This window comes from Haliotis cracherodii, unplaced genomic scaffold (genome assembly GCF_022045235.1).
Source record: "Haliotis cracherodii isolate W230 unplaced genomic scaffold, xgHalCrac1.p SCAF_16, whole genome shotgun sequence".
NCBI lineage: Eukaryota > Metazoa > Mollusca > Gastropoda > Lepetellida > Haliotidae > Haliotis > Haliotis cracherodii.
Window position 1 is genome coordinate 16404582 of NW_027266271.1, and position 12212 is coordinate 16416793.

A 12212-nucleotide genomic window follows, 5' to 3' on the forward strand; every position below is an offset into this window, starting at 1 on the left:
TCCATTAAAACTACGAACTAAATACTTATTAGGAATAAAGGACACCTTGCAGCAATGTAATTTTTGTGGCACGCAATTTCCTTTTTTCAATTTTGTCTGAATTTTCTTCACAAATTTTCTGGGAAAACTAATTTTCCTTGCCAAAAGCAGAGTCGATTCCACGATTCCAAGTGTATGATGAGTCTGTGTTTATGAATCATTATCAAAAAGTGATGATACCACGTGTTCGCGAAAAGGTGAGCGCATCCTGTTCCACCAGAAACACCCGTCACGAACACATACATGCACAGGCAAGTAAATTGGTCACCTAAAAAACACGGGAACTTATGGTACAAGTCAAAATAGGGAACTGCATCGGACATCATTCCTTTCAGTGATGCTTTAAATTTAGTAATGTCCTCCATTTTTTTACCATAAAGCTTTTTTAAAGCTTTACTCAATGTCGTAACATTGACTCTAACTTCTGAGCAAGAGCCGTGTGACGCTCTTTGATATCGTGGTAGAGAGAGCCTGTACGATTATGCCTCTTAAGTTGAGAAACCAAGATCGGGACTTCAGGAATATTCCTCGACATGAAGGGGAAGTTGACAATTAGAAAGTTGAAGTCATCCCTCTTGTCACACAGTCTTGTGGAGATTGTTATATCAATAAGAGTGATTTTGATGTGGGAAGAAAGCCCTAAGTGATGCAGATCTTGGTGCTGAACTCTTTGATGAAACCGATGAGAATTGGTGATGCTGACAAATCAGGCTTAATCTCGTATTTGAATAATCATAGATGTCTGACACGCATAATCAAAGATGTCTGACACGCATATTCATAGATGTCTCACATGCATAATCATAGATGTCTCACATGCATAATCATAGATGTCTGACACGCATGATCATAGATGTCTGAAACGCATACTAATAGATTCTCACATGCATAATCATAGATGTCTGACAAGCATAATAATAGATGCCTGACACGTATAATAATAGATGCCTGACACGTATAATCATAGATGTCTGACACGCATAATCATATATGTCTGACACGCATAATCATAGATGTCTGACAAGCATAATCATAGATGTCTGACACGCATAATAGTAGATGTCTGACACGCATAATCAGAGATGCCTGACACGTATAATCATAAATGTCTGACACGCATAATCATAGATGTCTGACAAGCATAATCATAGATGTCTGACACGCATAATCATAGATGTCTGAAACGCAAAATCATAGATGTCTGACAAGCATAATCATATATGTCTGACACGCATAATCATAGATGTCTGACACGCATAATCATAGATATCTGACAAGCATAATCATAGATGTCTGACACGCATAATAGTAGATGTCTGACACGCATAATCAGAGATGCATGACACGCATAATCATAGATGTCTGACACGCATAATAATAGAAGTGATTCGCAACAAACATATTCTGCCCCCAACAAAACTCCCAGCCTTCCTACTACCTTGGTTCCTACGGTCTGAAAGTCATCACTCTGTCGAGACAACCGTACACTCCAACAAAAGATTAAAGTGTTGATAAGGATGCAACCAGGTCCATAACGTTGCCTGTACATTGAGGATAATTCGAGTTTCTAAAGTTCGATTTAACGAATCTTCACCATACATAACTTCATGTCACTGATATTTCGAAAATGACACGTGAAGATCTGTGTTAGAATTGGTCTTCTGCAACCCGTGCTTGTTGATAGAGACGACTAACGGGACCGGGTGGTTAGGCTTACTTCACTGACTTGGTCGATGCATGTCAACGCATCTCAGTTGCGTAGATCGATGTTCATGATGTCAATCACTGGATTGTCTGGTCCAGACTCGAACTAAAAAGACCGCCGTCATATGGCTGAGTATGGCGTTTAACCTACAAAAAAATCTTTCGAAAATAACAACACATACACGTTTTACATTTTAATGTCTTACATATTGTGTCAAAATACAATATTTACAATAACTGAAGTCAAATTACAATTTCAAATATACAAGCCACATGTACAACGCATTTAAAATCTCATACATGTTCACCATTATCTATTGAAAACGTCAAGCATATACAGTTTGGGCGATGGTATATGCATCATATATGTGCAATAATTTCCGGAGATATATATGTATATATATGTTCCTAATGGAATGCCGTTAGGAGGTAAGTGTCACAGTATATCACACGGCGGTAATTAGATCTGTGTATGTGTGTATGTGTGAGTGTGGTTTTACTTCGCTTTTAGTAATATTCCTTCATAACCACGGCGGGGACAGCAGAAATGAACACATTGTACCCATGTGGGAATTCGAACCCAGGCCGTGACGGGCTAACGCTTTAATCACGAAGCTATCCCACCGCCCGGTGTGAACGATACATTCTCTCTGCGGAATTAAGGAAATCATTATCTTACATAAAAAGTATGTAAATCAGTAGACTATTTTCAAGGACTTGAAGGAATTGTGCTAGCTCGACCAATTAGCCCGAGCCTGGTCTCTATAAAAACTTGTTAAATATAGTTTTGATGCCAAGTACATTTCATGAACATTCTGATAGGGAATAATTGCATTGCAGAAAGAGTATTATCTACTACCTAAATCACCACACCCAACCCTGTACACGTTGGGCTTTGATCTTTGGAGTGAGTGAGTTAGGTTTTACGCCGCTTTTAACAGTTGGTACCATATTGGGAATCGAACCCGGGTCTTCGGTGTGACGAGCGAATGCTTTCACCACGTGCACTAGGCTATCTCAGCACCCCTTTCCTTGATGTACCGACACGATTTCATGAGCTTATATAAAACGGATAATGGCTTATCTAAAATATGAGCAGTGTTCTGGCTTATCATTTTTGTTGGCACAATTCCGCATAAGTGAGTTTAAATACTGGTCGTACGTGATGGCTAAATAGATTGGGTGGGCAGGCTCGGTGACGGTGTGGATCGTTGCTCATAATATCAATAACTAGTTTATTGATTATTTACAGGCCGCTGTCACATTCTGGAGTGTTGCTGTTTGCAACGCTAAACATACAATACCGACAAAACAAACAACCTCGACACATAATGTCGATTGCCACAACTGGGGATAAATCAAGGAGTGACCGACTCGGTGTCTAAACGGAGGTATTCAAGATAAACTGCGGCATGGTAAAAACGCACGCACGCACGAACGCACGCACGAAAATTAAAAATATGAGGTTAAGTCTCCCACTCGCCTTTACTTGTTAACCATATACTATGGCCGGACAAACACAAAAATGGACACCAAACATAGTTGAAAGTTAGAAAATGTAGAATGCAAAGTAATTATATCGTAAGTTATCCAAAGACATTTCACAATGATTAATGAACAAGAATCCATAGCCATGAAATATGACACATGGAACAACTTCTCAGTGCGTACACGGTTTGCCAGTTTATTATGGTCTGAACGCTCTAACTCACGTAGGGCACAGACGTTCACATTACTGATTAGACCACCGAGGATGGATGTGCTGACAAACAGAATCGCAATCATGGTGAGTTTTTGATTCAAAGGTTTAGTCAATGGGTACTTGTACAATTAAGGGACGCAACTCTGCATTGCGACTTGCGGTAGCAGACATACTTCGGCAACCTATGTCCGCTCGTTAAATGCGTTGCATGTGTGTATTGACTCAATGGAATCATTTTTAACCCACCACACAACAATCTCTACTCTGCACTGGCAGCCGCACAAAAACCATTTTCACTGAATACATAGCCAGTGTAGTCCAAGTGTCTACTGACATACAAGACCATTTCAGAATTGTGTAGTTTGTGCGCCATGCGGCTCAAACATTGACACAAATGTTGCACCATTCCTATCCGTTGGTCCATTTCCCGAGCCTCCTTGATCTGTAAACCTCGAATCCCTTTCACGATCCTTCAACCGTTTGACCTTTCTTGCAAAGTCTCTTCCCATCGTCCCTGGCATGACGTCACGTATTTCAGAATATATTGGATCATCTCCTCCACTCCATGGTATCGCCCCTTCATTGGGTACTTCTACCTGTGACCATACTTTATTGATGGCTGGTGTATAGAATCGATTTCTCAGCCCTCCATCAAACTGCTGATACCGCCTGGAAGGACGAGGTACATTTAAATCACGATCTCTGTTAAAGTTTCTTGTTGTTCTCGAAACGGAAATTGGCTTCATTGTAGATTTGGCAAGGTTTACTCGTCTGGACCGTGCTAAGTCTCTCATGGTTTCTCCTCGTTGTATGACAGAGCGCATTCTCTCCTCTCGTCCATCTTCTTCCTTGTCATCATCTTCATAATCAGGAAGAGGTTCCAATTCGTGTCTCAGTGTTTCCATGATCTGCTCCGTGTCTGAACTGAACTTGGTTGAATCTGTTTGATCCGTCCTAAGATTGGTCATCGATATGAGATGAAGGAACGTTTCCCAGCGATGTAGCAACATTCCCAAAAATTGGATAATTATCAGTATGGTGAAGAATGCAATAAACAAGAGCCCAAGGATACCAACTACAAGTTCCTGCTGCTTGCCACTTTCGTCCTTATATGGGATGCTAACTCTGAGAACTCGTTTCCACTGGAACATGAAGTTGATAGCAATCCATAAGCTGTTTAACATTATCATTGCAAAGCAGATGCTGTCTCGCAATTCAATTAAACCCTCTTTTATTTGCTTTTCCTTTTGCTCATCTTTATCTATTGGCTTCAGATATTTTGCAATGAAGCTTTCCCAGAAACCTTCTTCAGTCTCACACAGCTGCATGACAGGACCTTTTCCGAACGCAGTGTCTTCTACCCAGTGTTTTCCAGAGTAAGGATCAACTTCTTCAGGTTCATCGTCGTCCTCCTCTTCTTCTTCCTCTTCCTCTTCTGAATCTGGGGACTCATAGGGTGTCACACTAGTGGGCGTGTCGTTCGTGAGGTCATCTTCGGGTCGAGTGATACCAATGTTGCCGTGACCAGACTGCTCTGCGATCTTAACAATAGTTTCATTTATCAGCTTCAACTGTTCTACAATTGCATCGTTTGAACTGGTCAACTTTGGCTTCAGTCCATCGAGAAGTTGTTTTAATTCCTTAATGTAGGTGGAACTAAAAAAGAGTCGGGCAAAAAAGCCATCCTTTTTCTTTGCCTGCTCCTCCTTGTCCTTCAATGCTTTTTTCTCGGCTGCGAGTTCTTTCTTAGTCTTTCTCTTGGCTATTTCCCGTGTTCCCCAGGAAACATTGTTGAGGTTGCACAGTGAGTAGATAAATAGCAGTAGGTAGCCAGTCGGTATGCAGAGAAAGTACATAAAACAATGAGGAAGGCAGTTCAACTCCTTCCAATGTAGCACTCCTCCTATAAAAAACATGGCGAAAAGGAGCACAGAGAAGATGACACTCGGGTGCAGAGGGCTCTCTTGGTAGGCTATAATTACAGTACCAGCAATGACGGCCATCATGACGAACGAGTACGCAGCACTCAACACAGCCGCAACGATTAGCTGTACTTTTGATGGAGTTGTAAAACAGATGACAATATACACAGTTGGAATAGATATGGATATTGCATAGCACACGATAAGCTCCAGTTTGAACACTGACTGGATGGACCCTGCAATCATCATGATGACAGTGCCTGGTCCCAAGACGGTCCCTGCCATCATCGCCATCTGGTATACTATGTACAGGTAGCTGATGTTGGAGTTGCGAGCGACAGTTGCTTCAGATGATGACAATAGGTCCATGATGTTGGCCAGGGTGGAAGGAGTCCAGCGTCTTCTCTGGTTGAAGAACTCATTGAATCCTTCTGGGGCGTACGTGTAGGCATCAGCGGCAGCGGCATAGTCCACTCGGTACCCCTGCTGGAGCAGCAGCGTGCACAACCATCGGTCTTCACCTGGGACAAGGAAACCAACATTACATATTCTGAACGTGTGTTCTATTTCATATAGATTCATAAACACATGCTGATGTTGACTTTGTGGAAAGCTCACAATAGCCTGTGCCTTTAGCAGCAATTTGTTATGATTACGAAAAGGGTTTGTGGCTCTAATTGAATAATTGGCTGTGCAAAACCGTATGTTTTCGAATACGTTCTACACATAGTCATATATGATTTCATATATACATGAAAAGGTCTTAAGAGAAGATTAGGTATCAGACAGAAGTCTCAAACGGTTGTATATTTTATGTTTATGGGGCGGTGGGGTAGCCTAGTGGTTAAAGCGTTCGCTCGTCATGACGAAGACCAGAGTTCGATTCCCCACATGGGTGCAATGTGTGAAGCTCTGGTGTCCCCGGCCGTGATATTGCTTGGTACTTAAAGCGGCGTAAAACCATATTCATTCATTATAATGCTTCTTTGAAAGTTTCAGTATGAATGATCATAAACTCTTTAGATGCCGAAAAGATGGGTTCAAAAATACATTCGTAATGTTTCTCATGTCTTTTGGCCCTATGGACTGCAGGACTGAAGGTGTCTCTGCAGCATTACCTTGATCGTATTGTAAGTAATGCCCCGGTTCAGTCGGCATTGTTGTGTACTTCCTCATGATGTTGTTGTCCATTAGAGCCGAGGCTCTGAAGAGGGAGAAGCACCCAGGACTGCAGAGAACACATCCAAGGACATGCTCAGCAGATTTCTGTAGCCAATGACCAACAGCATACTCAAACATCTGGTACCAGACAAGGGGCCCTGAGAAACCAGAAAAGACAACATGGGTTATCATAACAAAATACCTAAAAATATATGTTTGTAGGGCACAAAGGAAATTAGGTCTTTTCAAAAACAATTATTGAAACTAAAATTGATGTGTGAGGAACCCTTTTTATTTTAATATAAATATCGAACAAACATAACTGGGCACACATTGATTTCGGCTCTTTAATACAATGTCAGAATGGATAACACAGTCTGTTTCGTAGGACGCAGGAATTTTGTTTTTATTGGCAACAAGAATGACTGACGAGCAGGATTTAAACTGACGAGCTGATGCCCAAGAATTCGTTCCTTTTATAATATACTGTTCCCCTCAAAACAATATTTTTTCCTTTTATCTCTTGAGTGTATACTTCCAGCATCTGGGGAATGCAAACAAACGAGACAATACACTTTTTTCCATAATAAATCGATTCCCACCATTTCCTGAGCAAGTGTTTATGAATCACTATCAAATAGTGACGAAAGAAGTGAGCTTATCCTGACCTTACTGTTGGCACCCATCACAAACATGCAAAGCCAAGTCAGTTCAGGTAAACATACGGGGCAATAGGTAAAAGTCAAAACATTGGTAATCAGCTGGTTAGCATAAGTGAAGCCCAACTTCAACCTATTGGGTGGATTCTGCCACACAGTGCAGCTAGGTACTGAAGCCACACCTGATCCTGGTCGTGGATTCTGCCACAAACTTCAACTCAGTACTGAAGTCCTACTTGAGCCTATCGAGTGGATTCTACCACCAACTTCAACCTAGTACTGAAGTGCTACCTGAACTTATTGGGTGGATTCTACCACACACTTCAACCTAGTACTGAAGTGCTACCTGAACTTATTGGGTGGATTCTACCACACACTTCAACCTAGTCCTGAAGTGCTACCTGAGCTAATCGGGCTGATTCTACCACCAACTTCAACCTAGTACTGAAGTGCTACCTGAACTTATTGGGTGGATTCTACCACACACTTCAACTCAATACTGAAGACCTACCTGAACCTATCGGGTGGATTCTGCCACACACTGCTGCCACCTTTTCGTTGTGCATCTTGTCCAGCAGGATTCTCACAGAGCTGGGGCTGAAGTCAGTGTCTCCGTCAAGAGCCAATACGAACGTGTTCTTGGTCTGTAAGAAAATTCGAAATTTGAAAAATCCGGTAAATTATAAGCATACAGAAATTATATTGTTTCTCTGGTTTGTAAGGGAATAGCTACGACTGAAACAGAAGGGCAATCTAATTTACATAGTAACATTCCTGATAACATCACCGATCCTTCCACATAACCATTGCATGATTTGAAAAATGCTAATACCTTAAATAAACGTGACTGTTATTTCGAATGCCTTGGCTTTATTTCGGGCTAAACTAACGGGCAAGAGAAACTTATCACCTTGTTCTTAGCTCCATAAAAAGAAACAAAGACAGGTGTTAACAATATGATGATTATTTTAGTGAAGGAAATCCGTACAAAATAATAATGCCATATCGATAGCGGCACTTGCCACGAGGTCGAGCGAAAGAGAATGGGGTCAAAACAAAACATGACAGAGTCAAACAGAGTCCACTCAGGTGCTCATAAAGTCAAATCATGTGACAAGACATGTCCCTAGTAGCGTGTGTGATCACCCCCTGCACCCTACCCTTTTGAGATCAGACAGCGCTACGACACGAAAAGTGAAAAAGTCGGATTACTATCCTAAATTATCTAGAATGTCCTATCATTGTCTGAACGCAGTCGTATACGTTCGTAACAGAGTCCTACGGATCGAGAAAGGTCCAGAGAGGTCGGCCAAGCACTCCCGACAGTATGGCGCGTCCCGAAACATTCGGAAAACAGATTCTGCTGTATCGGATCAAAATCGTAATAATGACCTGTGTTGTCTGGACGATGTCCTGTGGATCGGCACGCTGTCGTGATGAACGGGCATGAATAATATTGTTCATTGCCACGAATTACAGGATCTTGATCAGACTTTTGACAAATTTTAATCGGGAATGGTGCTATCAAGGACGGCAGTTAAAGTCCTGAATGTGTGACTGAGCCCTTACTCACCTTCTTCTGGACATCTAAGCTGAAGAGTTCTGCCACACCATCTTTGTTCATTATATCTCTTTCCCGGGCCTTCTTTACGATCTCGTCTTCAGACTCCTTCAATAGCTGATAGCCCAGTAAGTAGTACATGTACATCACCTGCAACCAAGCACCTTGCTATCAGTTTGTACCGCCAATAACGTTCGGGGGCGGTGGTGTAGCCTTGTGGCTGAAGTGTTAGCTTACCACCCAGGTTCGATCCTTCACATGGGTACAATGTGTGAAACCCATTTCTGGTGTTCCCCGCAGTGATATGGTTGGAGTATTGCTTAATACGGCGTAAAAATCATCACTCATTCACTATTTAAGGCTTTAATGCATCACTTATCCGCAATGCAAAGATGTCATCCGAAAGCAAAGTATTCAAGTGCCTGTGGGTTTCACCAAAGCGATAACATAACATGAACTGGTGATATACACAGATTATACGAGTTTAAAGATTCACTGACAGTTATATTGATAATATGTACATTTTAGACTCAATACTAATAAACCTCACTGAATTCATGCAATGAGTGATGAAGGAAAACGCATCATGGGGAACGTCCCACGAGCATTACTATAGTGCTGAGAAAACCAAGGGTCATAATAGGACGAATCTGGGATCCTGGCGCGTCTAAGGGACGCAACTCTTTGCGTCAGTTTTGTGCTTTTCACAGCTAGGCCGCGGCCTTCACCGTTAACTATAATCAATGGCTAGTAATTACCTGTGACCATCGCTTCCTGTGCCGAATCTTGTTTTTATCCTTGATGTGGACATACAACAGATTCCCGCCAGGCAGCTCCCAGATCAGCTGGGCCCCGTACGGAGTGACTACCTTGTAGGGATCGTGCGTCTTCATATACTTCTGATGAACAGCACTGAAGATGAAGAGAAGGAAACTATTGTAACCCATGTCTACATTTACTCGCCTCCCAGTGATGATTTCCAGGTAGTAAATATAAAAACTATTTTTAGTTCCAAATATTTACCCGTTTACAGACAAGGCTGATCGTGCGATTTGCCACCTGGGCCCACTTGCACAAAGCGATCTTAGCGCTAAGACTATTGTAAGTCTATGCTAAAGTATGGGAGTTACGATCATCTTAGCCTTAGCCTTAGCCTTGTCCTTGAAATGGGCACTCTGGAGTTTGTCCCTAATCTGCATCCCTAAGTACGTGTAGGCCTGACCTTCCATGAGATGGTCAATAACTCCTCCTCTATAAATTATTATCATTATCATTATTATTATTGTTGTTGTTGTTATCATTTACGAAAGGCAAAATGTTTAGGTGACTTATATCGTTGACAATCAGGCCCCTTAAGGAACATACATGTGCCCATTACACTGAAGAACTAACAAGTCAACCACACAACTCAGAACCATAAAGTACATCATGCATCACTACACTTGCTGCAGACTCGTGAACCCTTCAAGAGTTTACAATGATGACTGTTCTGGAAACTTACCAGCTTGCATCATCCATGACGTTCACCAACATCTTTACGAACGGGTTTACTTGCCATTTTTCATCCTCGTTCAGCTCAAGTGCATCGTCAAAGAAAATGTGGCCTACAGCATAACAATGACACGTATTATTGTTTATCTGAAACGATATCATTAATGATCTATACCTAATGGAATGCACGTCTGTAAAACAATTAACCCCTCGGGTAGTCACGATGTGGCATCACTTTTATATGTTGAAACGCTGACTTGTCCATGAGTATCAGGAAGACAATCTCATCAATGGTGTTAACCTCACCATCATGATGTACGTCCTCGTTGACAGTTTTTGTCATACTAATAGTCGCATAAATATTTTTCACAAGGTTTTTGACTGATTCGGAATGGAAGCGGCTCTCAACGCAACATCCGTGTTTCGGGTAGCCTAGTGGTTAAAGCGTTCGCTCGTCACGCCGAAGATCCGGGTTCGATTCCCGACATGGGTACAATGTGTGAAGCCCATTTCTGGCGTCCCCCGTCGTGATATTGCTGGAATATTGCTAAAAGCGGCGTTAAACCATACTCTCTCACTCACTCACTCACTCACATGCGTGTTTCAATCTTTACCTTCGAAAGAGGTTGTTGAACCAAAGTAACAATGTTTATAATCTGAATCTTTTACGCAACAGGTGCGCCTTACAGTTGTTGTTTTTAAATCAACGAAAATCATATTAAGAATCAACGCAAGAGAGGCATTCTGGAGCGCCATACTGCTGATCACCAGAATAACATCTGGTAAGTTACAACAAATCTGTCTATACTCGAGATAGAGAGCAATAATGATGCAAAACTGTGAGAGGAAATGAACCTTGAAAGTTGAATCTGTCTGCGACAGTTTTCCCTGGGTGTAAATATGCGAACTGTTCCCTTTCGGCCTGCGCTTTGTCCAATCTGAAACAATTGACATTCATTTCATCTTTTGTTGTACAGTAAATCTTACATTAACACGATATTTCTGAAGATGTGTTTTTAGATTTGCGGGTGTTTAAATATTGATTCGATGCCCAGAATAACACAGTTCCTTACAGGTCATCTATAGCAAGAACAAAACAAACAATTATGATATATTCGGAATCTAAAATGCAGGCTACAATAGGTCTTCAGCAACCTATCAAGAGGCGACTATGCTTGTAGTAAGAGGTGACCAACGAGATTGGGTGGTGACGCTGGTGCCTTGGTCGGTGCATGTCATTATATCCCAATTTCGCAGATCGATGCTCATGATGTCAACCACTGGATGGTCTGGTCCAGACTAAATTATTTAAAGACCGCCGTCATATTGCTGAATGCGGCGTTAAACAACAAACAAACAAATAAACTTTGCTTTTAGTAGAGATTTGTTATGATTATGGAAACATAATGTATGAAACGACTGAAGATTACCTGAATAAGGACTTCAGTAGTTGCGTCATTTCCGTCTGAGTCTCGTGCCACATGGTTGCACATGCAAACACAGAGGGGACATCCAGTGAATCTGTATCCGTCTCTGCATCCGACTGAGACGTCGTGAGCGTTGGTTTTGCAATAAAATAGTGCATCTTCTCATCATCTTCGAATTCATAGATAACCTCATTGTGGCGACGTCGGTTCAGCAAAATATTCTCGAATGTTAGTATCCCACAGTAAAACGGGTTCATGAACAATCTAGAAAGAAAGTTTTTCGTGAATAGAATTAAGGAGAAAACGTAGATACATTTTCTATGTTTCACATTTTAAGAGAATCAATTTCATTTTTACTTCTTAAATGGGGGGTGGGTGGTGGTGGGTGTGTGTGTGGGGGGGGTGGGGGGTGCCCAGTCGTCTGAGGCGCCGCGATTCGCTGTGCAGGGTTGCGTCCCTTGGGACCCGGATCTTCACAGGTTGTTTCACATTCTACCCACAGGGGAATCAAACCCAGATCTTCGGGGTGACGTGCGAACGTGTTAA

At 41.9% G+C, this 12212-nt stretch overlaps 1 protein-coding gene across 3 annotated transcripts in view; it reads right to left on the bottom strand.

Annotated features, from left to right (window-relative positions):
* Window positions 1-1932: 1932 nt before the first annotated feature.
* LOC139463879 (chitin synthase chs-1-like) overlaps window positions 1933-12212 on the bottom strand; it is a 47275-nt gene continuing 36995 nt past the window's right edge. For all 3 annotated transcript variants that reach the window (XM_071245290.1, XM_071245291.1, XM_071245289.1), the window contains exons 25-32: window positions 11670-11930; window positions 11095-11177; window positions 10250-10352; window positions 9507-9660; window positions 8761-8898; window positions 7699-7831; window positions 6486-6686; window positions 1933-5888 (exon numbers count right to left, since the gene is read on the bottom strand). In XM_071245290.1, coding sequence (XP_071101391.1) covers window positions 3793-5888; window positions 6486-6686; window positions 7699-7831; window positions 8761-8898; window positions 9507-9660; window positions 10250-10352; window positions 11095-11177; window positions 11670-11930 — 3169 coding nt within the window. In that variant the 3' untranslated portion in view covers window positions 1933-3792. The remainder of the gene's footprint in view (window positions 5889-6485; window positions 6687-7698; window positions 7832-8760; window positions 8899-9506; window positions 9661-10249; window positions 10353-11094; window positions 11178-11669; window positions 11931-12212) is intronic.